Source organism: Rhamphochromis longiceps, linkage group LG18 (genome assembly GCF_057381845.1).
Source record: "Rhamphochromis longiceps isolate RC_006_pf linkage group LG18, R_longiceps_female_GT1.1, whole genome shotgun sequence".
In the NCBI taxonomy this organism is placed as follows: Eukaryota; Metazoa; Chordata; class Actinopteri; order Cichliformes; family Cichlidae; genus Rhamphochromis; species Rhamphochromis longiceps.
The window spans coordinates 9,605,595-9,633,559 of record NC_140574.1 but is presented as its reverse complement, the minus strand read 5'-3'; the positions used below and the strand labels follow the sequence as shown (position 1 = coordinate 9,633,559).

The 27,965-nt window shown below is 39.5% G+C and overlaps 2 protein-coding genes across 2 annotated transcripts; both read left to right on the top strand.

The window, feature by feature from the left end:
* The first annotated feature begins 264 nt into the window (after window positions 1–264).
* copa (COPI coat complex subunit alpha) lies at window positions 265–12,543 on the top strand. The gene is made up of 30 exons (XM_085389866.1): window positions 265–461; window positions 785–898; window positions 995–1,068; window positions 1,286–1,366; window positions 1,879–1,955; window positions 2,127–2,236; window positions 4,120–4,229; window positions 4,769–4,868; window positions 5,066–5,284; window positions 5,551–5,701; window positions 5,896–5,962; window positions 6,069–6,144; window positions 6,315–6,397; window positions 6,696–6,921; window positions 7,054–7,192; window positions 7,571–7,733; window positions 7,900–8,046; window positions 8,200–8,389; window positions 8,478–8,573; window positions 8,685–8,773; window positions 8,939–9,062; window positions 9,647–9,736; window positions 9,858–9,961; window positions 10,045–10,191; window positions 10,311–10,451; window positions 10,572–10,754; window positions 10,938–11,048; window positions 11,146–11,307; window positions 11,431–11,625; window positions 12,135–12,543. Exons 1-30 carry the CDS (start codon window positions 422–424, stop codon window positions 12,192–12,194), a joined length of 3,669 nt encoding a protein of 1,222 aa, XP_085245992.1. The 5' UTR covers window positions 265–421; the 3' UTR covers window positions 12,195–12,543.
* A 1,172-nt stretch (window positions 12,544–13,715) lies between these two features.
* On the top strand, window positions 13,716–27,423 carry ncstn (nicastrin). The gene is made up of 17 exons (XM_085389876.1): window positions 13,716–13,788; window positions 16,497–16,598; window positions 17,055–17,178; window positions 17,913–18,034; window positions 18,634–18,779; window positions 20,469–20,613; window positions 20,783–20,895; window positions 21,364–21,516; window positions 21,634–21,738; window positions 22,606–22,683; window positions 22,962–23,131; window positions 23,236–23,338; window positions 23,722–23,823; window positions 24,121–24,208; window positions 24,668–24,831; window positions 24,978–25,190; window positions 26,215–27,423. Exons 1-17 carry the CDS (start codon window positions 13,731–13,733, stop codon window positions 26,335–26,337), a joined length of 2,109 nt encoding a protein of 702 aa, XP_085246002.1. The 5' UTR covers window positions 13,716–13,730; the 3' UTR covers window positions 26,338–27,423.
* The last annotated feature ends 542 nt before the right edge of the window (window positions 27,424–27,965 follow it).

The following is a 27,965-nucleotide window of genomic DNA, read 5'->3' as shown; positions in this document are numbered from 1 at the left end:
TCATGACATTGACATTTTAAAGAATAACCTCTTTGTCTCTTAGATTTTTACCGCTTTATTAAAGAAGCTAATGACTCTTTATCCGAGTCCGTATACTTATTTCGTACGTCTAGGAAGTGCTTAGCAATTTACAGATTAGATTTTTTATGACGGCATTTAGTCGCGGATGTCTTGTCTATGGGTTACATTTCTACGCGCCGCTGCCGTGGAACTTTCTGCGTCAGATTTTCGTCGCAAAACTTTATTGTTCAAAACCGGAAGACAAAACGGACTACGTGTCAGGAAAAAGGAGAATCAACTAAATGGGCGAAGGTGGTCAGGCTGCTTGATTCAACCAATCTGCAAATCCTTTTTAATTATTTGCTCTGACTGAGTTTTGTCTCAGCATTAAAAAGAAGAGCTTTGCGGTTCACCAGTAACGATGTTAACAAAATTTGAAACGAAGTCGGCCCGTGTCAAAGGTAAGAGTCTGCTAGCTACTTATTAGCAAAGAAGCTAACGTTAGCTAGTTGACGTTATCGTCCTCGGTTGATTATTCAGCCAGAATTCTCTCTTTATTCTTGTTTTTAAATAGATTTTTTCTCCGACTGTCTGTAACTAATTTGTCTTTATTATGTCTTATTCAGATGTAGCGATAAATGGACAGTAGTTGTACGTGTCCTTAGCTGTCCGGCTAACATCACTTTGCATGTTTAAAAAGCCGCTGTAAATTAGGATGATGCTGGTCGTCTGAAGTGTAATAGCCTCTTCTGTAAGAGCTCTGATGAGCTGTTTTACATTTCAGGCCTGAGCTTCCATCCCAAACGGCCGTGGGTTCTTGCAAGTTTGCACAACGGAGTCATCCAGCTGTGGGACTATCGGATGTGTACACTTATTGACAAATTCGATGAGCATGACGGTAAGACGGTGTTTTAGCTGGAGTACGCTGCTTTAGCTTACAAACTGTGTTATTAATGGAAATGAGGTGTGATTTTAATGTGGTATCTCACATCAGGGCCTGTAAGAGGGATTGATTTCCACAAGCAGCAGCCACTGTTTGTGTCTGGAGGAGATGACTACAAAATCAAGGTGGGACTGCTGTGGCATCAAGACTCTCATTAAATGTCATGAAGCTGGATAAATGTTGTTCAAGTGCTTATTTTTGTATTTATTTGGTTTGAGGCAGTATCTCATACTCAGGATTTCTAATATTTTGCCTAAACGTCAAAGGTGCTGCCATGTCTTAATGCACTACTGTAATATGAAACCTAGGTGAGAGCTGAGTAAATATTCTTGTTGTGTACAGGTGTGGAACTACAAGCTGAGGCGCTGTCTCTTCACCCTCCTTGGGCATCTTGACTACATCAGAACCACCTTCTTTCACCATGTGAGTTGTCCTGCCGTTTTAACATAGAAAATGGACAAGTGACAAATTATAGGAAAACCTTGAACCTTTGACTCCCACAGTGACTCTCATATTTTGAACTACTTGTCCAAATCAATGGAGGTATACAAAATTATCACCTTTTATCCTGTGAAGTGCTCTCTTCCAGAATGGCCTCCACCAATCTGGATTAGATTAAATTATGCAACTTGTATGTTATGGCTTTTCCAGTCACCAGATCTTAGCCCATCATTTAAGATATGTTGTCTCCAAGTCCAAGATAGAAATCATTAGTTGTATTTGTGATGGTGGAGCACTGTACAAATGTAAACAACACTAAAGCTGGGATTCAGTACAGTACTACATATTATGGTAAACACTTTGTCTTTAAGGGGTTTTCCTTTATATTGTCACCCCACTGGATTAGTACTTCTTTCTGTTTTTGGGTGTTTTTGTATTTTATGTTAGAACAATTTAGACTTAAGTTATTACATTAATTGTCACCTTGCCTGTAGGAGTACCCCTGGATTCTGAGTGCTTCAGATGATCAGACGATTCGCATTTGGAACTGGCAGTCCAGGACGTGTGTCTGGTAAGACACTGTGTAAAGTTTAAACTGTTGTTTCTCACAACTTGCACATAGTTAGGATGTTTAATTGAGATTTTAAATAAACAGAAGAATGAAAATTGTTAAAATTTACAATAATGAAAATGAGTGGTCTGCCCTGATTTCTTATGTTTCCTATTTCTTTCTTCTCTGCAGTGTGCTGACTGGCCATAATCACTACGTGATGTGTGCCCAGTTCCACCCATCTGAGGACCTGGTGGTGTCGGGCAGTTTGGACCAGACTGTGCGAGTGTGGGATATCTCCGGTGAGGGCCTGGGGATGGCCGACCAGAGGACAGCGGGCTGGGTTTTGGGGGAGGGGTTGGGAGCAGAGTGGTACAGATGAGGAGGAAGAAAACAGGAGCAGGACCGAAGTGAAGTCCTAAACCTCTTCTTCCTCTCTAACTTGTAGAGGATAAAACTCTGTGGGCTGTTTGCAGAAACACCTCTCTTTTGATAGATGGTAAGAGAGTTAGATGCAGTGGAACAAATTTATGGTGTGCTATTTTTTTATTATTTTAATACAACACTGTAAATAAAAGCTCTGAAAGGAGAAAGGCCTTACAGGTTAGATCGGGGTGGGCAATTTCAGGCCCAGAGGGCCGGTGTCCTGCAGGTTTTAGATCTCACCTTGGGTCAACACACCTGTATCACATGATTAGTTCGTTACCAGGCCTCTGGAGAACTTCAGGACATGGTGAGGAGCTAATTTAGCCATTTAAATCAGCTGTGTTGGTTCAAGGACACATCTAAAACCTGCAGGGACACCGGCCCTCGAGGCCTGGAGTTGCCCACCTCTGGGTTAGATACACAGTGAAAGGATAAAATCCACATGGATGGATAATTGGAGAGGTGTTTCTGTGCCTGTGCATGCTGTAAAAATCTTGTCATTTTTCTTTCTCCTGTTTCTTGTCTTTAGATTAACTGCACTCATTTGCTTTCATTTCCTTTCATGTGAACATGCATAAGTTCTAACATTCACCAATCCTGGGTTTATGTCATTTAACTTGAGCATGGTTGCATCCATTTGTACTTTTTTTTTTTTTTTTTTCTAACTTGTCTATCACATGACTTAACTGCAGCATGTGTTTTCATTTTTTTTATGATAAATACATAGTAAGTTTAAAGTTTAGCTTTAAGGGGGTCACTTTGCACTCATACTCACAATATAGAAAATCCATACTGCTTTTGCATCCAAAAAACATTAATTGGTTAAAAAAGAGTTAATCTTTTTTATACACTTAAACTTTCTGGCTGTCCCATATTTCTATATGACCTATGACATTTGCACGACTGGCTCTACTATTAAAAAAATAACATGAAATATACTACAGGTTTATATTTCCTGTAGTCATTGCAACTTATTGTTGTCATCCTCATTCCTAACCAGTAATTGTGGCATTTCAGACTATACTAACTGCACGTCATTTAAACATTGTGACTGAAATGTGCATGAGCCTTTAAGAAAGCAAACTCCAAGACTCATAGTCCTGATACTCAACACCCCATCGAGGCTCACCTTTACAATGCTAGCTACCACCCACTCCACCTCCATCAGCCAAGTCCATGCACTCCCTGTGTCCTCCTTATCCCATGCTCTCCCTGGAAACATCCACACCTGCACATGGGTTCCTAGTGTCATTTCTGTTTCCCATGTCATCTCTCTCTGTGCTGTTGTACTATCTGCTCACCACATTGTTTTAACAGGCAAGAATCATGAATGCAAGCTGTGTTTTCTCCATCTTTTTTCATTTCCTGATTTTGCTGAGTCTCTGAAATAATCAGCTACCTTGCTCTGCTATCCATCCAAATCACAAGTTACTCCGGTTTCTTCTGTAATCTGATGATTAATTAAACCAATCAAAGCACTGTTGCAGGAATGATTGTTTCCAGACTCAAGCTGGCAGTCAATGAGAAAGCAGAGGTTGTGTTGGTGTGTTTCAAACCTGTGTGTGTGTTCAGTAGTACAAAAGTGCGCTCTGTTTTTTAAACCCCCCTTTTGTGGCCTCTCTTCTCCAATGATGATTCTCCAAATTTGATATCTAAATAATGTGTATCTTGTTTTTCCCATGTTCCGATCCTCTATTGTGCCCTGTCTAATTTGGTTATGGCTCCCCCCTTTGCACGCGGTGCTCTCTGATGGTTCCAGGTTTGAGGAAGAAGAACCTGTCTCCAGGTGCTGTGGAGACAGAGGTGCGCGGCATCTCTGGTGTTGATTTGTTTGGTGCCTCTGATGCTGTTGTTAAACACGTCCTCGAGGTGAGAAGCAACTTTGTAGCTTTTGTAAACGTTGTGGTCATTTGAGTGAATCAGCCTTTAAAGGTTACCAGTGAGGGAGCCTTCATATGTTCCTGGTATCTCATTACAGGGAAATGTCAGTTTGTAGTCTTCCGCTCACATATTGTTTGGATTTCCTGTTTGTTTGTTTGTTTTTTAATGATTAATTAGCATTAATGAGGTTTCTTCAAATCATCAAAAAAGTCCATGATGCAGTTCTGTCTGTGGAAAACACCAGCTTTTAGCCCGAGCTGGCAGTTGAATCTGTGGGTTGTTTTTTTTTTTGTTTTTTTTTAGGGGTATGTGATTATGACTTAAGGTCAGAAATATTCAGTTATAGGTAATAAAACTACATTGCTTGGGTTTTGTTTTAATGTACTATTTTATGGTTTCTGTGTGATATATTAATTATTTAATGGTACTATAATGGCTTCACGGAGAGTAACACAGTTTAGTTTCATATAGATTGATGCCATGCTATGACAGCTGTCTGTGTGACTTGAGCTTATGTTTATGTTCAGGGTCACGATCGTGGGGTCAACTGGGCAGCCTTCCACCCCACCATGCCTCTCATTGTGTCTGGAGCTGATGACAGGCAGGTGAAGATCTGGAGGATGAATGGTGAGTGACTTGACATGAGTGTTAGAAGTTGATGTTCACAGAAGCTAAAACCCCTGACTTTTCTGTTATGTGCCAAGAAGTAGGTATTTCATTAAGCTGACTACTTCACTAATTGTTTCCTGCTGTAAATGTTTCTGCTTCTTTTTTGTCTTTAATTATCTCTCCTTTTTTTTGTTTTTCCCCCCACCTGTGTTCAGAGTCCAAGGCATGGGAGCTCGATACATGCCGTGGGCACTACAACAACGTGTCTTGTGCCATCTTCCACCCACGCCAGGAGCTCATTCTGTCCAACTCTGAGGACAAGAGCATCCGGGTGTGGGACATGTCCAAAAGGACCGGAGTACAGACCTTCCGCCGTGATCACGACCGCTTCTGGGTGCTGGGTGCCCACCCAAACCTCAACCTGTTTGCTGCAGGTAAGTGCTGACAGTGATCTGATCAAAACAGGAACATTAACAGTTCAAACATCAATTTGCAAAGTAGTTGTTTGGTTAGTTTTGAAGCTGATCCTTTGCATATCAGGGAAAATTAAAAAAAAAAAAAAGAAGATTTTAATGGTTCTCTTAAGTTCACATGGCCTAATAACAGGAAATGTCTAGCATGTATTTCCTGAGGAGGGGAAAAAATACAGTGTGTACGTGTGAAATTTGCACTGACGAATGGTTTGTTTTGTGTCCTTAAGGTCATGACAGTGGTATGATTGTGTTCAAGCTGGAGCGTGAACGTCCAGCCTACGCCGTACATGGCAACATGCTTTACTACGTCAAGGATCGCTTCCTCCGCCAGCTGGACTTCAACAGCAGCAAAGACACGGCTGTTATGCAGCTGCGCAGGTAGGTGTGGTGTGCATGAGATAGCATTTTGAGTGCAATTTCTTAGAATTCCTTTCTTAGACCAAAAAGAAATTGGTCTAAGAAATTATGGGCTAGTGCTTGTTTTTTGTCGTTCGTGGGTTTTTTGTTTTTAAATGAAAATCTGTCTAGTTTAAAATAACAATTTTACCTGTTTTACCTTCTCCTTAACTTAGTGGGTCTAAGTTCCCAGTGTTCAGCATGTCTTATAATCCCGCTGAGAATGCTGTCCTGCTCTGCACTGTAAGTATCTCTCAGTGAAAATGCACTCGCACACATTAATCTCTTACTGCTCAGTTAAGTGTGTTGGTTCGCATCTGTTTATCGAAATGCTCTTTACCTCCTGCAGAGAGCAACCAACCTGGAGAACAGCACCTATGACCTGTACTCAATTCCCAAAGAAAGTGACTCTCAGAACCCCGATGGTAAAAAAACAAACAAACAAAAAAAACCCCAACAGTTTAATTATGTTTTTTCTCACACTCTAAAAACATTTGTTTTTTTTTTTCCCTTTACTTATTGAATGTTATATGCCTCCAGTTTGTATCTCCTTGAATGAAGTAACAAGAGGCTGCGTTTTCTTTTTAAATTCCAGCACCGGAGGGGAAAAGGTCTTCTGGTCTGACAGCCGTTTGGGTGGCCAGGAACAGATTTGCTGTGTTGGACCGTATGCACTCTGTAAGTGCATATGAAAGTTTACAAAGCAGTGAAATATATAGGAAATCCCTTTTTAAAAGATTTTTTGAAAAGTTGGTTAATTCTATAAAAAGAACTGAAAGTGTTGATCAGTAAATCATTTGTTCTTTACAAATGATCGATCAAAGGCAGTCTGGCACGTTAATCTCCGAATGAAACAATCAAGAGTCCATTATGTGACTTGTGAAGCCTGCAAATATTTGAAGAAAACTTTTTACTTTGCTTTTTGTCCTAATCTATAATTATTCATCACAGTGCTTTCTTCATTTCTCCATTGCAGCTGCTGATTAAAAATCTGAAGAATGAAATTGTGAAGAAAGTCCAGGTGCCGAGCTGTGAGGAGATCTTCTACGCCGGGACAGGCTCACTGCTGCTGCGTGATGCCGATGGCGTCACGCTGTTTGACGTGCAGCAGAAACGCTCCCTGGCCACCGTGAAAATCTCTAAGGTCAAGTACGTGGTGTGGAGCGCAGACACCAGCCACGTGGCTCTGCTGGCTAAACACGGTGAGTGGATGAGATGAATATCTGCAGATTTGACCAACAAATATTCAAACCTGAAAGTTTTCTCTGCTGGTTCTCAAAGGAAGCTCTAAATCTGATTTTTCTCTTTTTTTTTTTTTCTTCCCTTCCCTTCAGCAATTATGATCTGCAACCGTAAACTGGAAAGTCTGTGCAACATTCACGAGAACATCAGAGTGAAGAGTGGAGCCTGGGATGAGAGCGGAGTCTTTATCTACACCACTTCCAACCACATCAAATACGCCCTCACGTCTGGGTATGTGCTGCTTAGAAAAGGCAGTGTTAATTTATTCCCACAGGCACAAGTCTCTGGGGACAGAAACTTCTTAACACAGACCTGTAGAGCTTCAACAAAATAAGCTGTCACTGAGAAAGTTGTGAGCTAAAATGTTGCCTTAGTGCTTGTTTTCTTTGATAGTGTTGTGCTCCCACATGTCTTTTAAAATAAGCACAGCAGTGACTTAGAATAGTTAGAGATTTGAGCAAAAACAAAGCTCCAACTTTATGTTTTAAAGACAAATACAAGTTTGTTTGCTTTAAATTCTCTGGACAGAAAAGCTCAAATCTTTCACAGTTAGAAAGCATCAGTTCAGTGTAAAATGTCTAACTTAGGATATTCTTTGTGTTCCTGTAGTGATCATGGCATCATCAGGACCCTGGACCTGCCCATCTATGTGACCCGCGTGAGAGGCAACAGCGTTTATTGCCTGGACAGGGAGTGCAGGCCCCGTGTGCTCACCATCGACCCCACAGAGTACCGCTTCAAACTGGCCCTGGTCAATCGCAAATATGATGAGGTCGGTTCTTAAGGGTGGTGTCCTTGAAGTGATAATCTGAGTATATTTAAGGAGATTAAACACCAGAACTGTGCAGTGATAATCTGAGTTTCATATTAAACAGCATTACATTTTTGCCAGGAATCATTTGATTCCTAATTCTGAGATCATTCCTGTTACTCTTCAGGTGCTCCACATGGTGCGCAATGCCAAACTGGTAGGTCAGTCCATCATTGCCTATCTGCAGAAGAAGGGCTACCCCGAGGTAGCACTGCACTTCGTCAAAGATGAGAAGACGCGCTTTAGCCTGGCTCTGGAGTGTGGGAACATCGAGGTGAGCTGGCAGCAGTACTCAAAGACTGCTGTACCTATTCTATCATTTTTTTTAAGATAAGGATGGAAGTCTTGTGCATGATGAGCTCTAATCAAATCACAGTGAGACCGAGATCTGTGTGCAAAATTAAAAATCTCATCTCTGTACTTCCAGGTGGCTCTGGAAGCAGCCAAAGCCCTGGATGAGCGCAGCTGCTGGGAGCGTCTGGGTGAGGCAGCACTGCTGCAGGGTCACCACCAGGTCGTGGAAATGTGCTATCAGAGGACCAAGAACTTTGACAAGCTCACCTTCCTCTACCTCATCACTGGTAACTTGGCCAAGCTACGCAAGATGATGAAGATTGGTGAGTGAGGATGTCTATTCTTTGTTACATGTTGCAAAGGTGTATATGTTCTCTTTCAGTATTTCTAATGGCTGTGTTGTCTGTGTAGCTGAGATCAGAAAGGACATGAGCGGTCACTACCAGGCAGCACTCTACCTGGGAGACGTCAGCGAAAGGGTTAGAATATTGAAGAACTGTGGACAAAGTGAGTTAATTTGTCAACATTCACTCATATTCTGTCGTATTTTGTTTGCCAGCCTTTATGGCAGTAAAATGACAAGTTATCATGCAAAATTGTTTGTGTGCATGCTTGCAGAGTCTCTGGCCTACCTGACTGCAGCCACACACGGGTTGGATGAAGAGGCTGAGGCACTAAAAGAGACGTTTGACCCAGAAAAGGAGACGGTGTGTTCACAAAACATTCTTCCTACACAAATTATGGGAAACAATAACATGCAGAAGCAGTGAACCTAATATGTATTTTTTTTAACAATACAGTAATTCATGTTGATAAATAACATAATTATTGCTTAATTTTAATTTAAAAATGGTTTATTATGTAACTTTTAGGTGCCAGAGGTTGATCCTAATGCACAGCTGTTGCAGCCACCTCCACCCATCAACCCTCTAGACACTAACTGGCCTCTGCTCACCGTCTCAAAGGGCTTCTTTGAGGGAGCTATTGCAGCAAAGGGTAAGTCAAGAGCCACGATGGACTGAAAAGGAACATAATACTTTAAAGTTTCATCCATGTTAACTTTGTTCAAATGGAACCAAGAATGGAGACACTTAATACTTAATTCCAAACAAGGTTATGTGATTGGTTGGGTTTTGTCTGTTTGTTAGCAGGTTAGTCAAAAGTTGCATATGGAGCAAAACCTTATTAGAGGTGCAACTTGGCCCAACCTGAAAGTGATCAGCTGATGAATATTTGGAACGATTCTTTAGCATTGCTAGATAGGATAATGTTTGACATATCTTTGCAAATACATACCAGATTTAAATAAGAAAAACTGAGATATCCCTTTGATGATCTCAAGAAAATATCACAATACAATCTGGATCCAGATATCCAAAGACTCACGTCCATGGTCTGAGCTGAGTTTTCTGCCTGGACTTGGATTGCTTTTAAAACAGCTGGTTGTTTGTTTGTTTTTTGTTTTTTTAATATCTTTCTAATATGCAACAGTGTTGCTTTTTTTTAAAGGAATTCAAAGATGAAGTAATTGTAGAAACGTGTGGGATTTAATATGGGCACCTGTTGTTCACCTGTTGTAGGGAAAGCTGGTCAGATGGCTGCCGACTTGGACATGGATACTTCAGGAGGCGAGGGCTGGGGAGATGATGCTGAGCTTCAGCTGGATGAAGGTAAATTCCGACTGATTTTAACAAATCATTTTCTATTTTTTTCTTTTCTTTTTTCAAACTTTCAGTGTACTGCTTGAGCCTAAAAATATTAAATGTGTATCTTTCCCTCTCTTCTTCACAGATGGCTTTGTGGATGCTCCGGAAGGATTAGGAGAGGAAGGATTGGGGAAAGAGGAAGGAGGAGGATGGGATGTTGAGGAAGACCTGGATCTTCCTCCAGAGCTGGTGAGAGAGAGAAAAATTCTCATATTAAATGTGAAAAGAACATAAAGCTGAGTACTTTATACTATCTTTACACCAATCAACAGGATGTACCAGTTGGTGCAGGTGGAGGAACAGAGGACGGCTTCTTTGTCCCACCAACCAAGGGCACAAGTCCAACCCAGATGTGGTGCAACAATTCCCAGCTGCCAGTGGATCATATCCTGGCCGGCTCCTTTGAAACTGCAATGAGGGTCCGCTCATAGTGTTTTCCAACACAGTTTATTTATTTTTGGTTCCCTTTGATAACATATATCATCGTTTAAAAAGGAAGGCATAAATGGTTAATTACTGTTGCTTGTTTCTACCATAGCTGCTCCACGACCAGGTTGGAGTTGTGGACTTTGGCCCCTATAAGTCGCTTTTCATGCAGACTCTGTCCAGAGGACGCACATCTTACCTGGGGCTGCCGTCCCTGCCCTGCCTGCGTGGGCACCCACAAAGGAACTGGAAGGTACAGCTGTCTATTTGGTGGATGTATTTTTTATTGATATATCTGCTCCTTTTCTTCATAGTTTCTAATTGATTCCACAAAATAGAAAATGACTTTTTTTATCTTTGATTTTCTTCTCAGGACTGTGGGGCAAAGCAGGGGCTGCCTGCTGTGGGCCTGCGTCTCTCTGATCTCATCTCCCGCCTGCAGCAGTGCTACCAGCTGACCACAGCCGGACGATTTGAGGACGCCGTTGAGCGCTTCAGAGTCATCCTTCTGTCTGTACCCCTGCTGGTGGTTGATAACAAACAGGAGATTGCAGAGGTAAGCAACAAGCATGCCTTGAACCTGATCTGTTTAATCTCTAAAATCCATTTGTAATGGACCTAATAAGCTTGCCTGTATGATCCTCATGGCTCCTGTGGCTTTCAGATAAACTAATTTTGTTGACATGCTGATACACATTTATATGTGCTCAGATACTTAACTGGGTTGTATGTGTTTTAGGCTCAGCAGCTGATTACAATATGCAGAGAGTACATAGTGGGTCTGACCATGGAGACTGAGAGGAAGAAGCTGCCTAAAGACACTTTGGAACAGCAGAAGAGGTTGTGTGAGGTAAAAAAAAAAACACAATGAAGCTTTCACTGATTCACACAAAAAAATCACCAAAGCATGATGAAAATGTTCAAAAAAATGTTTGTTTTCCTTGCAGATGGCTGCTTACTTCACCCACTGTAATCTCCAGCCAGTCCACATGGTGTTAGTGTTGCGCACAGCTTTGAACCTCTTCTTCAAACTGCGTAACTTTAAGACAGCTGCAGGCTTCGCACGACGTCTCCTCGAACTTGGGCCCAAGCCAGATGTTGCACAGCAGGTTAGTTGTTCATCACTCATAACTTATTTTTTTATTTTATAATTGTCTTTATTAGATGGCCTTTATTGTGCTGGTGTCATTCTCTTGCCATCATCTCCTTTGCAAAAATATTTCCTTCTTTAGACTCGCAAGATTTTGGCAGCCTGTGAGAAGAACTTGACAGACGCCCACCAGTTGAACTACGACCCCCACAATCCATTTGACCTGTGCGCTGCCTCTTACGTTCCCCTGTACCGCGGACGCCCCGTTGAGAAGTGCCCTCTGTCTGGAGCCTGCTACTGCCCCCCTTACAAAGGCCAGATCTGCAGGGTCACACAGGTAGACCAAACAAATGTGTATATAAAATTTTAGGGACCATCATTTAGTAAAGGAGAGAACATTTGGTCTGAATGCTCAAGTTTCTTGATCACTCAGATCTGAAACTGTAACCATCTTTAATGAGAACACCTGGTAAATTGTTTATGTTTGAAGGTATTTTCTCTTCAGTCAGGGAATAAGGGCTAATAATAATAACAATAATTATTAATAAATAATATTAATACAGTAATATCTGTTGAAGATTTGCAAGAAAAAAGGCAATACTATCAGTCAAGTTCACTTTCAGCTTAGTGAGTGGAAACCTTTTCAAATCTTCAGATGTGGTTGTCATGACAAAGTAGCAGAAATTTTATTAACCACTTCTAAGCTCCTGCTTCTATTTTTATATCATTAAATATGCTGCCTTCACTTTTCCTTTTTATTTATTTAAATGCCCATCTCTGCTATAACTACACCCCCCCCCCCCCCCCCCCCCCCCCACTAATTTTTAATGTTTCCTCTTTTTCTAGGCGACGGAGATCGGCAAGGACGTGATTGGTCTGCGTGTGAGTCCACTTCAGTTCCGCTGAGAGGATTAAAAAAAATGAAAACACTTCCACTCTTACTTTGTTGTAGTAATGATACAATTATTTGCATGAGAAATGGAAGCAGTTATATATGTGTTTGCTCACAGTGCTGTTAAACCTCTTTAAATCCTTTCTCAGCTATCTATTCCTGTTCATCACTGATCCTACTAAAAGCTTTTTGTTGTAAGTACTGCTGCATCAATAACACAGTACTGTGTGCTTTATTAGAGCTGTAAAACCGTACTGTTAACCCGCTCCTGACTTGTATGACGTGAATAATGGAAAATGAACAGCAGTACGCTGTGTATCTGTGGGAAACGATAAAATAAAAAGGTCCTTTTATGAACACAAATGAAGTGTGTGAGTTGGGCCATCTTTGTCGTGTTTTTAATACGCTATGGTGTCTGCAGAAGGAAGTGAAATGGGAACATTTGATGTGCACCTCAAGGATGAGTCATGAGGAATGAAAATGGAAAAGCCTACACAGTGAACTGGCTCCTTAGTTGGCATTACAAGTTGAAAATAAGGGGGTGACATTCACAGTCAAGTTTGTTATATGGTTACCTGTTACACCTGACCCGATTCTTGTTAAATACTGAAAATGTGGTTCCTTTTATAATGTGCAAAGTTCTCATTTTGACAGTCTGCCCTCTACCTGTAAAAGGAAGCACTGTCATTATTACCCAGAACACATTCTGGCAGATGTTAGAAAAAAAGAAAAAAAAGAAGAAAAAGCGGGGGGAAATATATAATCTCTCTCTTTCATTGAAAGGAAAAGAAGCTCATCCCACAGGATTTTGAACACTTTAATAAAACAAACTAAAATAAAGGCTTTGTTTATTGGTTAAAAGCTTCAGTGGCTTACATTACATTAAATTCATTCAACTACTGATTTATTTTAAATGGATTTCCCCCTTACAAGATGTTTTTGATAACTGTACATTTAGCATCACAAGTCAAGTCAGTTTCTGCTCTGCAGGACTGTATCACTCCCAATGTGTCTGAAAACTGAATTACTCTCTTCTGTCATGTCCAAAACACCAATATAGTTAACAAAATTAAACAATGACATGTTGGTTAAGTCATATCAAATAAAGATAATACTCTAAATACATACATACATACATACATACATACAAAAATTAACTGAAACAATTTTTTGTACTTAAATAACTAAAATTAATATCAAAATATTATGGAAATTCATAGCTTTTAGTCTATGCTAGTATTTCAAACTTGTCAACAAATCAAGCATGAAGCGTTCCACTTTCTATTAAAAAAAATGTGTGATCTAATCTAATATCTGATCTTTTAAAACTTTGCCCGTCACAAATTTTATAAAAAGTTTCAAAACAATAAAAACAAACTAACTGAAACATAGCTGAATCAAAATCTACCATTTAAAGAATATATATAATACATAACTTCAGTCCATCTGAGTCCGCCCCTTTTTCTGTAAACCGGACCCAAACAGCAAAACCCGGATGTTTCCCCATGTCAACACTTCCTGTTGTGTTTTCAGCTTTTCAAACCAGGAAGATGGATTTGCTGTCGAATAAATGGATCATTAACTTGATATTTTGTTTGTTTTTCATAGGTGAGTTGTATTCCCCTGTTGCTAAACTTGTGTCTTCGTCTAACTGCTGAAGAACGAAATGTGTTTCGCTTTCGGGCGGTTAGCTTCGAGGACTTCTTTGTGTCCGGTGCTAGCTGAATGCTAGGCTAAATTAGCGTTAGCAGGAGGTTTTCTGTCTGCCTTTAAAATCTATGTCCCGGTTTTAAAATGGGTTTTTCAACTGAGTTCGGTGCTTCGACTGTTCTCTACGCATTTCAAACAAGTGGATGTGCAAAAGAAACACAGCATCTATTGTGTTAATTAAGCCTTTGTGGTGATTTTGTAGTGACAGATTGGGTCAGCCCTCTTCTTAACTCAGCATCAGCGTGACCGCTCGTGATTTCACCGCTGCGGCCGCCCCCGGAGGGATTAAAGGCTGGACCGCTACACCAGATTATATACATTATATACATATTTCTTGTAGTTTACGTGACTCTCTAATGAAATTAAACAGAAGACAAGCCACTTTCAAACATTTAGAATATCCTGGTAAATCGGCACATAGGTGAGCAAACATAGCATCATTTGAGATGAAAAAAAAATCTGTTTCTCATTTCCCCTTTCTGTTGCTGTGGGGAGATTAGTTACAAAAAAACCCCGAACAATTGTGCTTTCTTTTCATTCTAAACGTGACCTTTACTTTAGTGTTGAGTGATTTTTAGTATTTTGATAAAAAGAAATGTCAGACATATTATTATAATAAAGACAACTAACACTAACATTTAAATTACTTAAAAAAAATGTTTTTAAACAATAAAAGCTTAAAAACAACTGAGCCTACCCAGTATGAAAAGTAGGAAACGAAACAGAATTGAAATATTTAGAAAATAAGGAACTGTAATAACTCTTGAACTTACTATAGTTTAAGTTTGATAAAAGTGTTGTGTAAAAAGAAAAAACTTGAGCATGCTTTCAGAAATAGTTTGTTGAGTAGTTAAGATGAAGTCAGAATATATATCTGTGGTGCCCATTACCCTTTTTTTAAAACCTTAGCTGGTGTTCGCAAACGTCTTTGGATTTAGTCTCAATAACAACTTTGTCCTCACGCTTTTATAGATCATCTGGTTGATGTGTTCCTATTTTTTGTTAGGCAGCAAATTCTTTGGTATGCAGGAACCCTATTTATGTAAAATAATTAATAATAACAATGCTATGAATTATACCGCTTCTTGAAGTGCAAAAACGTACATTTGAAAATGCTGTCCTGGACCATGTTAAAAAGATGAAACCATGAGGTCAGGTTAAAGCGAGGACACTGATCCTTCTCATGTAAAGTTTTTGAACCCAGATACCAAGAATATTTTATGTCTTTATGACTCAAGTATATCAAGATTTAGAAACACATTAAGTATTTTACAACTTCACTGCAAATTTTAAAGCCGACAACCTCCCCGTTGTCTGAATGGGATCCGTTGGCCTGTTTTTAGACTGTTGCTGTATGTTTCTGTTGTTGACTTTCAGCAGTATTAATTCATGAGCGATTAGATGCTGTTATAGTGTAATATTTGAAGGATGACAGTTTGAAACCCCGAAGTATTGTATTGTACACAATACTTAAGCACAGTTTCGTACCATATATTACCTGGGGAATAAAAGCAGCATTGTATTGCTTACATGTCATAAAGAACCTAGTTCTATTATTATCCAAATAAAAGACGTTAAATAAGCGACCTGTGACGCAGGATTTATTTGAAAATTATTTCTACAAAGCATGTTAAAGGAAAAGCTCCTCTAATTTCAATGTGGGTAAACAGGCATCTTAACTCTCAAGGAGGAATCTTTGGATGTATAATAGGAGTAACCCTTGTTTCTCTTTTGTGAACTGAGGGGTGAGCAAAGAAGCAAAATAATAGTGATCGCTGTCTGTACAGCTCAGTAGGCCTATACTTGTAAAAAACCTGCAACCAGATCTTTATTCATATATACTGAGGTGTCAAAACGTGTGAATAAGGGTATTTCCAAAACTGCGGCTTGGTTCTTTCTTTGGTTTTCAGTTCACACCTTGTTTTTGAGCTCATGTTTCAGTGTATGCTTCTGCTTCTGCTATTTTTCTTTTTTTTTCTTTTTTCTTTTTTTTAAAGAAAGAGAGAGAATGAACTAACAACACATTTATATATATATATATATATATATACAAACTTTATCATCAAAAGATGAACTCCGTTATTGTGCTCCAGTTCACTTGTTTCCCGAACAACCTTTAAACATTACAGTGGGTGTTAGCATCTTCACGTGTACTATGGAAACTGGTGCAACATTTATGCCGTGCTGACTAGGCCTCGGAAAGGACCTCTTTGTGTTGTCTAATAGTCAAAACACAGCTAGTTGTAAGTGCAGGTTATAAAAATGAGAATGAGTGTTGCTGTCATGCTTGGGGAACCTGCCTACTTATAACATTATCACAGGGACCAGGCTCGCGATGGAAACTATAAGAAATGAGAAAATGGAAAATTGGCCTGTTGTGCGCAGACCTCTGTATGGATATTTTTAATGCACTGGGAGCTCAGAGTTCATGGTTTCTTCATGCAGAATGAAGCTTGGAGTAGATTAGGATCTAGCATGTTTCAAAGTGTTTAGAAAGTTTGATTTAAATTATTTCTAAGAAAACAAATCAGGAGACAATAGTATAAGTGGAATAGTAAAGATGAAATTTGTGTGTATGTTCAAATATTTGTTTTTTCTTCTTGCAGGTGTCAGCTGTAATTCAGTGGAAAACAAGATTTATGTGCATCTTAATTACACTATACCGTGTGTGCGACTTCTAAACGCAACACATCAAATAGGCTGTCAGTGTGAGTACATCAGCTTCTATTATATTATATTTTGATATTATTATCCAAGTTGAACCTATTACATAAAAGTATTTGTTGTAGTTTGGAGTATCTTAGATACACAGTGAGCAATAATAAAATGCTTAGTGAGCATTAATCTGCAAACACCTTCCTGTGTTTCCTGTGTTTTTGCTTCAGTTGTTCAAATTCACAAACACACATCTGTGTAGCTGTGACAGAAGAGTTCTCACAGATGAAAGCCCACAGTAAAACAAATATTTCCTGTGATAACTACCTGAATATCAAAAAACTGAATATCCATAGAAGTGTGTGCTGGTGTCACACTACAAAAGCCTCACCAGTTTTGCAGTTTTGCTTCTGTTTAATGAAAGTAATGGAGAATGATTGAAAAGCTTTTAAGGATATTTATGTCTTGGACAGCTGTAACACAGATATATTCCTTGTTTCGGATTTCAGCGTCTTTATCAGGTGATGTTGGTGTGCTCCATGTGCTCGAATCAGAAGCAAACCTGGACTGGGTCCTGAAAACTGGTCCCAACCCTCCTTATATGGTGATTCTGGATTCTACGCTCTTTACGAGGTGCGCTCAACATGTCTCACCCTGTAGTGGAAGCCCCCACAGTAGTTTTTAGTGAACATAAACCTCATTTACTCACACTTTAAATCTGTTACTGATTTACTCCATATTTGGTTTTATTTTGAACAATCAATCGACATCAAAACAGAATTGCAGTTTGAAACTATCCAATTAACAAATGTAAAAGCTGCAGTTAGTCCACACTTTGTATACTGTCTATGATCCTGCTAGCCAATCAGACGTGATGCAAGACAGCTACATATACACCCAGCAATAACACGCATGTGGAGTAGTTTTAAATTAATAGGTTAGAAGTAGCTCATATTTCTATCTTTTGATGTCGGCCCATGTGGTAATGCTACATGTCATGTTATAAATTATTGCACTTTGAGTATCAAACTGGAGTTGACTTTAAGAAATTAAAGTAAGACATTTTTCTCTTTCAGACCTATTTTAGATATTTTTTTATACTTAACAAAAAACAAAAACTTTGGTAATAAAAATAAATCAGTGAAGTAATGGGACTGTGGCTCTGTTATGGAGGCCAATCTGCTATAAGTTGTCATTTACTTACATGCATAATAAAATAGATGTGTGTTTAATAGGAGCTGCTAAACTTAAAGAAAGAAACTTGAACCATATTTCAAAAGAATTAACGCACCTATGATCTCTGTGTTTTTTTTTTTTTTTTAACCTGCATCATCTCCTGTACTGTGTGCCGGCTGTCTGCTCATCAGATCTATCATGATGAAACTTAAGACTGGCTCCAGTAGGGTTGCTGGAGTTGTTGTTGTGGCGCCAAGCTCAAATCCAGCTGAGGGTTTCTCTCCACACACCACCTGCCCCAACGAGAACTCAGGTGGGTGGGGGTTACATGTTAAGGCTTGCTCCACAGTTTTACACAAGCTACAGAAATAAATTATAGTTTGATGATCCTCAGAGAGCATAGCTCATAAAACCACAAGTTGTAACTGGGTCATATTTCATGTTCTGCGCTTGACTTCTAAAACATTGCAGTGTCTGCAAAATGTCTTGTTTACACTCAACAGAGATTTAATTAGAATGGCTTTTATTGTCACTGTACACATGTAGAGTAAGATACAAAGCATCTCCTACTCAGTGCAGACATGTGGGAAAAGAAAGGGGGGTGAAGTCCACAGTTCTGCGGCATTATATCAGGAGAAAAAAGGGAATTCACATCCTTTACTGAAGTAAAACATGTAATTTCACAGTTGGAAGATGCTTTGCTAACGCCATATACTATTAAATAGTCCTGGATTCAAACTTTAAGTCTAGTCGGGGTAACATGTAGCACACAGTCAAAATACTCCGGGTCATTTTAGGGAAGTTGGATGCTTGGTAGATGAGGAACAATCCAACTGTATCTTTGGATCAGGGGTCTCTTTAATGTTACTGATGGTAATTTTTGTTTTTCCCCTCTCTGTGCGTCCCCTATAGGCGTGTATTCAGAGAGCTATGACCCAGCCTTAGCCCACTGTAACGTGACCGTGTGGAACCCTCTGGGAAATGGCTTGTCCTACGAGGAGTATGACTTCCCGATGTTCTCCCTGAAAGACGACAACGACACTCAGGCCATAAAACAGGTTATTTGTTTTCCACTTGATGTTGGAGAGTACAAGATTGTGCAGTCACATGATAAGCTACTCACACACTACGAGTCCAAATCTGAACTTGCCTCACCGGTCGTTGAGGTTAGATTAGAAATAATGCTCTAAAGCTGTTTCAGCAGCAAACAAGGTCATCTTCATGTAGATCACATAGTATTGCATTAGTTTAAAACAGAATGGCACACTATTCAAAGAGAAGTTATGTTTCTTCCCTTATAAAATAGACGTGTATCGAATTCAGATTACATTCATAGTATGGAGTCTAAGCTGCTTGGTTTGACCTGAACTACAACTTTTTGTTATAATTTCAGTTTACAGGCAACTTTAAGGATTTAAAGTTGCCTGTAAATAGCCACAGTGCTAAGTAAAAGACCAACGAAATGCCGCAATTTCACCTACCAAAATATTCTGAATGTTGTGTACCAAACAAATTCATACTATTTGTAAGGTATTTCCATTACAAAAGGCAGTAGATGCACAACATACAGTACAGCGGTCTGCTTTAATTAGCAAATGTGAAGGCTAGCAGCATTTAGCTACAGCTTTCTGTGTTTATATATACATTATTCAAAGCAGCCATGCTCCTGATTTTAACCCTTACAACTATCCAAATGCACAGATTAAGCTTGTGTTTCTTTTGTGTTATATTTTGAGGTTGGACATTTTAACGTGGGAATCGGTTTTTTGCTTTTAAAGCCAGCCTTAGAAGATTAGAAGATTTGCAGTTTTTGACATTTTCATGTTGATGGGTTTAAACTAGGGATGTGTGCCACTAGTCCAATCATCGACACTGTTGTCACTAGTTAGTGCTAGATGTACTAGGCATTTAATCTAATTATTTTACATTTATTTGATGCCGAATGCTGGCAAACTGTTGTATCCCAAATATCATGCAGCTGTCTGCCACCAGATGGAGCATGGTTGTTGAGAAATGCCATAAATCTGTTAATCAGGCCTGATATTTTTGTTAACAACTAGTTAGTTCTTTTAAAGGCAAAAGAGTGAGATTGTGAATACAAATAGTGGAAGATTGGACGGGCTCTCTCTTAGTGATAGGGTGAGGAGTTCAGTTATATGTGAGGGGCTCAGAGCAGAGCCGCTGCTCCTCCACATTGAAAGGAGCCAGTTGAGGTGGTCGCCTCCTGGGTAAGGTGTTCCAGCCGTGTGTGTCCTACCAGGAGGAGGCCCCAGGGCAGACCCAGGACACGCTGGAGAGATTGCGTCTCTCAGCTGGCCTGGGAATGCCTCGATGTGATAGCGAGGTCTAGGCTTCCCCAGAACCTGACTTCAGATAAGTGGAAGAAAATAGCTGGATGATTTATTGTTTTATTATTTCAGATTTTTACATTCATTGAAGTGGTTGGTCTGAATTTGCAGCACACTTTTGAGTTACAATTTCGTAGTTTTTCAGATGTTGATTTGTCATAGTCATTCATTAATGAAGACTAATTAACGGTTTCAGATGCCTTTTGATTTGGGAGTTTCTGACATCCTTGATTAAACACTCCTCAAATTTAACGTGATATTGTCAATATTATTGACTAGTCGGTTAGTCTAATTTTTTGTCCTCATGCAGTCGACTAAGAAATTTGTCCCCAGGAACATTCTTAGTTCAAATCTGTGTATACAGGCGTTTTTCATCTGTGTGCTTTTCTCCATTCACAGTGCTACTACAATCATAACCATGTTGTGAATGGCAGTAGTCCGCAGTACCCACTGTGCGCGATGCAGCTCTACTCACACATGTCTGCCGTCACTGACACGGCCACCTGCATGAGGAGAAATGGCATCAACTTCAGCTTAAACCCAGGTATTTTTCAAGTGTAATTATCTAAACATTACTTAACGTTTTTACAATATGTGGGAAATATTTTCAGAAACATGCTGCAAAAATATTTAAATAAGAGAGTTTTTATCATTGTTATTTTATTATAGTGCTAATCACTGTTTGTTTGGGCCTTGTTCTTTTCACCCTGAAGAAATCGTATGTGACCCACTTGGAGACTTTAATGTTTTGGCCTCGACCAGGCCTCTGAACTACACAGATAAGGGCCACAAGATGGGGGAGAGCGTGGTCATCGCAGCAGCGAGGGTGAGTTCAAGCAAAAGTGGTTTCAAAAGAAAACCACAGTACCACGTGTTACATATTAACATGCTGAGAATGATGTGAGAATTCAGTATTACCCTCAAATAGACTTTATTTGGGTCGACGGCTGAGGTCAAAATTTTATTCATCTTGCTTTTATTTTGAAAGTCGGTCATTGCTAACCCCCTCTACCTGGATTTTCCTGTTTGGCTGAGTGGTGGTTCTGACCTCTAAGTGCAGTTCTTGTATCCATGACATAAAATGAAGATGAATAGTGGCCAACATATCAAAGTGACTGCTCACTTTTGAGTAAAGGATGTACTATAGATGGTAGAAGTGGCTGATCTGCAGTATACAGTGGTAGAGCTTTTGTTTACATTTTGATTAATAAAAATGTTCATAGCTAGTTAAATTGAACAACTTGTGTAGATAAATTCTCTGCTTAATCCCTGTTCGCTCCTGTCCTGTCTGCAGCTGGACAGCCGGTCTTTTTTCTTTGACATTGCTCCAGGCGCCGAGAGTGCAGCCTCGGGGTTTGTCACCTTGCTGGCGGCAGCACACGCTCTGCGCAACGCCACCCAGGAGGCCCAACCCAACCGCACCATCCTCTACGCATTCTTCCAGGGGGTCAGTTCTTTGTTTTTTTTTCTTTTTTTCTGTAGTCAGCACAGTGCTCAACTAACATTTGAGAACTGTTTTCATTTTGACTGTCCTGCCATTCATCCATTTGTCTGTTGACCACAGGAAACCTTTGACTACATCGGCAGCTCGAGGTTGGTGTACGACATGGAGAATAAACAGTTTCCTTTGGACCTGGACAATGTTCACTCGGTGGTGGAGATTGGACAGGTGTGTATTATATTACTGATAGCTTTACACGTAACTGTCATGTGGCACAAACTCCTGAAGTTTAAGGAAAATTTTGTTTGAATTTGGGTATATTTTTTTTCATACCTGCATTTGTTTATATTTTCAATACTTTTAGATTAAAGGCAAGTTTATTTATATAGCACAATTTAACAACACGGTGATTCAAAGTGCTTTACAGAGACATTAAAGAACAAAAACAAATAAAAAGCATGATTTAAAATCGATTAAAAAAACAGTGGATAAAATCAGAACAGTAGATAAAATCAGTAGTTAAAATGTAAGTTTTGAAATTTAAGCTTAACAGTGCGGATTTGGTGTTTTATTCAAATGCAGCTGAGAATAGGATAGTCTTCAACCTGGATTTAAATAAACTGAGCGTTTCTGGGAGTTTGTTCCAGATATATGGAGCATAAAAGCTGAATGCAGCTTCTCCGTGTCTGGTTCTGACTCTGGGAACTGATAAAAAACCGGATCCAGATGACCTGAGGGATCTGGAAGGTTCATACTGGGTCAGGAGGTCACTGATGTATTTTGGTCCTAAACCATTCAGAGCTTTATAGACCAGCATCAGAACTTTAAAGTCTATCCTCTGATGGACAGGCAGCCAGTGTAAAGACCTCAGAGCTGGACTTAAAGAATAATTCAACTAGAATACCTCTTTACTTGACAATTGAATGGCTTTAAAAAATTCAAATTAAAACTTTTGATTATATATAATGTTTGTTTTTTTTACCATGTGCAGATTTCTTTTGTGTTACTTATTAATAATTATTTAATATTAGTTGTGGGTTATTTTAATGAAAATGTGCAAGTACAATATGATTATGTCGGACTTTCCTGTCCTAGGTGGGACTCCATGGAGAATCAAAGCTCTGGGTTCACACTGATCCCGTGTCTCGGAGGAACAGCAGTGTGAATGAAGAGGTTGGTCTCTCTCCGTACCTATATCCCTCTCACCTCCTAAACACTCATGTCTCTGAGCCTTCATTTCTTACATTCCTCTATGCTTTAGTTTTATGTATTTATATACTTGTTATTCTCGCCCCACGGCAGCTGGGACGGGCTCCTGTGTCCATGTAACTTGTGCGGGAAAACATCATAACTTTCAGATAAACGGAAAAAAACTGAAACCAGAGCTCACAGTGTGTGTTTTACTGTGTGGCTAACATTTGTTCTTACTTCCCTTCACTGATCTGTTTCAGGTGGAAAAGCTCATCAGAAACTTGAACTCGTCTGCCTTAAATCTCAACTTCTCATTGCAAGAGCCCAGTTTCTCTCAGCCGCTGCCTCCGTCATCCTTGCAGCGTTTCCTGCGAGCACGGCCAATCCCTGGTGTTGTCATCCAGAATCATAACTCTGCTTTCACCAACAAGTACTTTGCATTTTCTTCAGTATAAATAATAATCAATCCAGAGCTAGGGATTGTTTTTGGTTTTTTTGGTTTTTTTAAAAATCCATTTCCTGTTCTGTGCACAGGTACTATGAAAGTATGTATGATAATGCGGAGTACCTGAACATGTCTTACCCACCAAACCTGACGCCAGAGGAGCAGCTGGAATACGTAACAGATGCTGCAAAGGTATAGCTGTTGTTAAAACCGTTTAAAAGTGTGTTAACCTACATTTAAAGTGATTTTTATTTATATTTTTTAAATGCATTAAAAGTATTAAGAGCAACATGAGCCCTGGTTACTGATCTTTTCTTCTTATTTTTAGCTTGAAAGAGTTTAAATATATATATTTTTAATTTTAAGATCAGCTTGTTTGAATTATCTTTTCACATTAACAGTTTTCCAAAATATAGCAAGTCTATTTTTATTTAAGCTGCAGAAAGTCACGTTATCGTCTAAACTTTGTTTATCATCTAAACATTGTTGCTCTGTTGTGTTGATTTACTGTGGAGAGCTTCATACAAAGTCTTTTGAGCTCTGAAAAACATTCTTTGTTTCCCTGCATCATCAAGGCTCTGACTGAAGCGGCGACCATTGTGGCTCGAGCTCTGTACACACAGGCAGGAGGATCGGACCCCATCCAGCTGCAAAACATTAACGTGGATAGTCAGATGGTAAGTTTATTTATTTTAATGAATGCTATTTTGTTTACAAGCTCATTTTTCTTATTCCAATTATCTTTAACTCGTCTAAGAAATCTTCAAAAATAAGGAAATTTAAAAACTTTAGTGGCTTCTTCAGTCACTTCATTCATTCATTTTGAACTTGAAATTTATTTCTTTTAAACTGTTCAGCAAAAGTTCAATAATAATCAATTGTAGATTCTTTATAAGTGCTTTTTATTTTCTCCTTGATGCTGCTGTTACCTTGTGGGACTGAACAGAAGTGAATCTGTCCTACTTCCCTCACAGGTGACCCAAATGCTGTACGGTTTCCTTGTTAAGTCAAATAACTCCTGGTTCCAGCAAATGGTACCTTCGGACTTCGCGATTCATCTGCGTAAGTTGATCCTGTTTTGTACTAGACTGTTAAAAATGTTGTAGGAGTAAAAAGTCTTGTTATGTGTCTTCAATATGTTTCATCTTTATTTATAAAGCACTTTAAAACAACCACAGCAAAGTGCTGCATGTTGGAACTAAAAAATAAAATTACATAAGATATAAATAAAATCCAAATAAAAGAAAAAAGTTAAATAATGAATTAATTAGTTAATAACAAATTTAATTAAAAGGAAAAACGAAGTCCTTCTGAGGCCAAAAGCCAAAGAATAAAAATGGGTTTTAAGCCGTGTTCTAAAACCCATTTCTATGGGTTTTGTTGATAAATGTTGCTTCTTAACACCTATTTAGATGCTGTTTATAATATTGTCCTATTGTTGTTTTGAAGTATGAAGTCTTAAATGAAGCTTATCTTTTTATCAAAACTTTATTTCCTCACAAAATACTTTCTTTCTCTCAGGTGAAAGACCCACAAACTTCTACGTGGGGGTGACACAACAGCACAGTGAACCGACTCTTCTGGTCCAATACCTGCTGGCCAACCTGACCGGCACCACCGTCAACATCACCCAGGACAACTGCCAGAACCAGAGAGAGGGCGAGGATGACAAAGAGAGCAAACATGTAAGATTTACAACAGTGTGTATTTTCTTGAAAGTCAACTTGGGTGTAAGTTGCCCTCTGGTAATTTAAGTAAGAACTTTAAAACCTTTGGAACATCATTTATCTAATTCCTCCCTTTAACACATTGTTCTCAACCTGTCCCTCAGATATACAGCTACATGTGGGTTCAAGGTGCAGCACCTCCCAACAGTACGGAACGAGTGGCATTCTGCGTTCGCTCCACAGTTCGTCTCTCCAAAGCGCTGTCCCCGGCCTTCGACCTGGAGGAGTACACCTCCAAAGATTACTCAACGTGGACGGAGTCCAGGTGGAAGAGCATTAAAGGGCGCATATTCCTGGTGGCCAGTCATGAACTGGAGGTAAACTTTTCCTCAAAGACACCACAGATGTGACTGATGCACACACACAGCAGAGAAGTTGTTCTACAACTAAAAAGTTTGATATGTGAATGCAATAACTCGAGACAAGGCAACATAGGATTTTGAAGTTGATACCATTGATAGTTGCTTCTACTAGCAGGCTGAGGGGTAGCACTGTTGGCATCCAGTACTTTTTTGTAAGCAGTGATCTCATTGTTAGTGGAGGGCAGGGATTGTTTTAAGGCACGCGAGTGCTTGTGGGAAAGTCTCATGTTGAAAAAATGGCTTCCAAACAATAACAAGAGACCAAATTTGCATGGTAATTGTAACAGTGTCCATGATTGGTTGTTATTTTCTCTCTGATCTAGATTTTCTCACAGTAGTGTTTGTGATTTTAGCGGCCGATCCGGCCTAAACCAACAACTCCGGTTTCCAGAACTACAGCAACAAAAGAGCCTAACAACAAAAACAAAACTGGTTAAATCCTGGCAGTGACTGATTGCGTGCGTTGAACAAATTTCAGGTCTCTGCATGTTCATCAACACATTGTGCTAAAACAAATCGAAACTCTTTTATTTCAGTGTTGATACAATCCGATTTTGTTAATGTGGTAACTGCATCTCACTGCTTAAACTGGCGCCTTTGGGTTCACCGTTTGTATCACTGCAGCTTTAAAGTCACATGATAATGTGACTGAGTTATTTTTAATATAACAGCTCATCACATGAGTGCAAAGCCACAGGCAGCTGGAACTCGACTTCCCTCATTCTACAGTTTTACCCCTGTGATAGCTGGAATAATCGCTTCCACAGTAAAGCATTTAGAGGCTTTTTGGTTGAGAGCTACAATCGGAACTACTTGATGTTTAAATGTGACTATAAATAAAGGTGATGTTATCTTGCTGCTGTGTACACCCTGGGGGGTAACAGAAGTTGATACAGTAACTTTGTGGTATGTTTAGAAGTTAAAACTGCATTTGAAAACCTTCTTGTTGTATCTGTAACGATTGCCCTTTCTCCTCCAGATGTTGACGCTCGGAGTCGGTGTCGCCGTGCTGATAGCATCCTTAATGTTGACGTACATCATCAGCTCAAAGGCCGACATACTCTTCAGCTCAGGGAGGGAGCCCACCGCTGCCACCTACTGATTCACTCAGAAGCGTCTCAGACCCACGACCACTACTTCTACTACTATTGCTACTACTACTACTTTTATCCCAACCAGACATGGACAGTTTTCTTTAAAACACACCACGAGTAGGTACACAGACAGGTTAGTATCAGCTGCATCGAGGTGGGGGGGTGAGGGGTTCCTTTTAGACGACGACTCCGTGTTTATGGACTCACTCATGTGAGGCGTGACATGAGGACTGGACCGGACTGGATTTGCCTGGATGGATCTGGACTCATCAGGGTCATAAAACACACTGGTCAGGCACCAGCAGGCCCTGCCAGTGGAAACGATGTTTATATTTTTTGTTTTAGGTTTTTTTTGTTTTGTTTTGTTGGTTTTTTTTCCTTTTTATCCTAAAAGAATGTTTTGTTTACTGTGTCATGGGATAGGCACTAAACATTGAGCATTACTTTGAGCTGTGTGTATGATTTTGAAAATGTGAATGCAGCCGTGTGTGTGTGAACAATTATAAGTGTGCGCACGTCTGTGTGTGTGTGTGTGAACTTTGTATGAGGATTGCGATGGTATGTGCAATACTGTAGCTGTCTTCTCTGTCAGTGTAGTTAACTTATCAATCAGTTTTAATGATAAGAAACCACTTTGTGAGTCAATGAGCAAGTAGTAATATTACAAATTTAACATTTTGCAAAATCTGGAAATGTGCAGTGAAAGATTTTGATAATAAATCAGTATCATTCAGTCCAAGTACACATGATGAAACTGTACTTGTAGACCCACTGCAGTTTCACATATTGTGATATTTGAATGGGAATTTTCCAAGAGTCTGGCATGGCTGAAAAAAACACTTTATTTCTCATCAGTCAGCAGCCATAATGTATTAAAAAAGCAGTCAGAAAGATCAGTTTTAGCAGTGAAAAACAACATGCTGGTACTCTGCCTTTGCACTCTTTGGTTTTTTGGTTTTTTTCCCAATGAAGTTTATTTTCTGAAAATTGTATGACACACGAGATTAGTGATGGGTGTTTGTTTTAATAGATGGAATTAAAAGACCGATTGTGATGCCTTGATGAAGAAATAAACATTGCTTCTTTTCCAAACTTGTATTTCACAGTCCTTTGACTTTGGCACAGAAAAGCAGGAAAATGTTGAAAAAGGGATCACAAGGATGGAAATTACTTTGTTCATTTATTTATTTATTTTTTATTAAACACACACAGGAGATGCTAATTTCCACTACTGCAAGACAAATGTACATTTAGAAAGTACATGGAAAGGCACTGGCTTCTAAATTGCCACATTAACAAAGCATCTAAATCACTGAGAGGAAGACCCACTAGACTAGAGCAAGTGCAGCTGACAGCTTCAAGCCTTCATCAGATGCAGGATCCATAAATTAGGCCTCGGTGCAGCTCCTCAGTTCATCAAGCAGTTTTAACTCCCTGCCCCTCCTTTCTTTAAGACCGCTTTTTATTCTGTTTGGTACCCCCCCAACACAGGTGTCACAATGTTACCCACTGCCACTATTGATGCCTGTGAAGCCTCTGGCTGTTTTGAAGTGGATGTGATGAGCAAGGAGTGAATCTGACTATGAAGCAGAATTGATTGACATTTATTCTGGATAATCCTTTTTTTTTTCTGACT

Bases quoted from the DNA above. Each gene is read 5' to 3' on its own strand.
- copa (XM_085389866.1), top strand. From the start codon at position 422: ATGTTAACAAAATTTGAAACGAAGTCGGCCCGTGTCAAAG. The intron at 1,956-2,126 runs GTAAGACACTGT...TCTTCTCTGCAG, and splicing joins CAGTCCAGGACGTGTGTCTG to TGTGCTGACTGGCCATAATC. The intron at 9,962-10,044 runs GTGAGAGAGAGA...ACCAATCAACAG, and splicing joins TGGATCTTCCTCCAGAGCTG to GATGTACCAGTTGGTGCAGG.
- ncstn (XM_085389876.1), top strand. From the start codon at position 13,731: ATGGATTTGCTGTCGAATAAATGGATCATTAACTTGATATTTTGTTTG. The intron at 21,517-21,633 runs GTCAGTTCTTTG...TGTTGACCACAG, and splicing joins TCTACGCATTCTTCCAGGGG to GAAACCTTTGACTACATCGG. The intron at 23,132-23,235 runs GTACTTTGCATT...TTCTGTGCACAG, and splicing joins AACTCTGCTTTCACCAACAA to GTACTATGAAAGTATGTATG.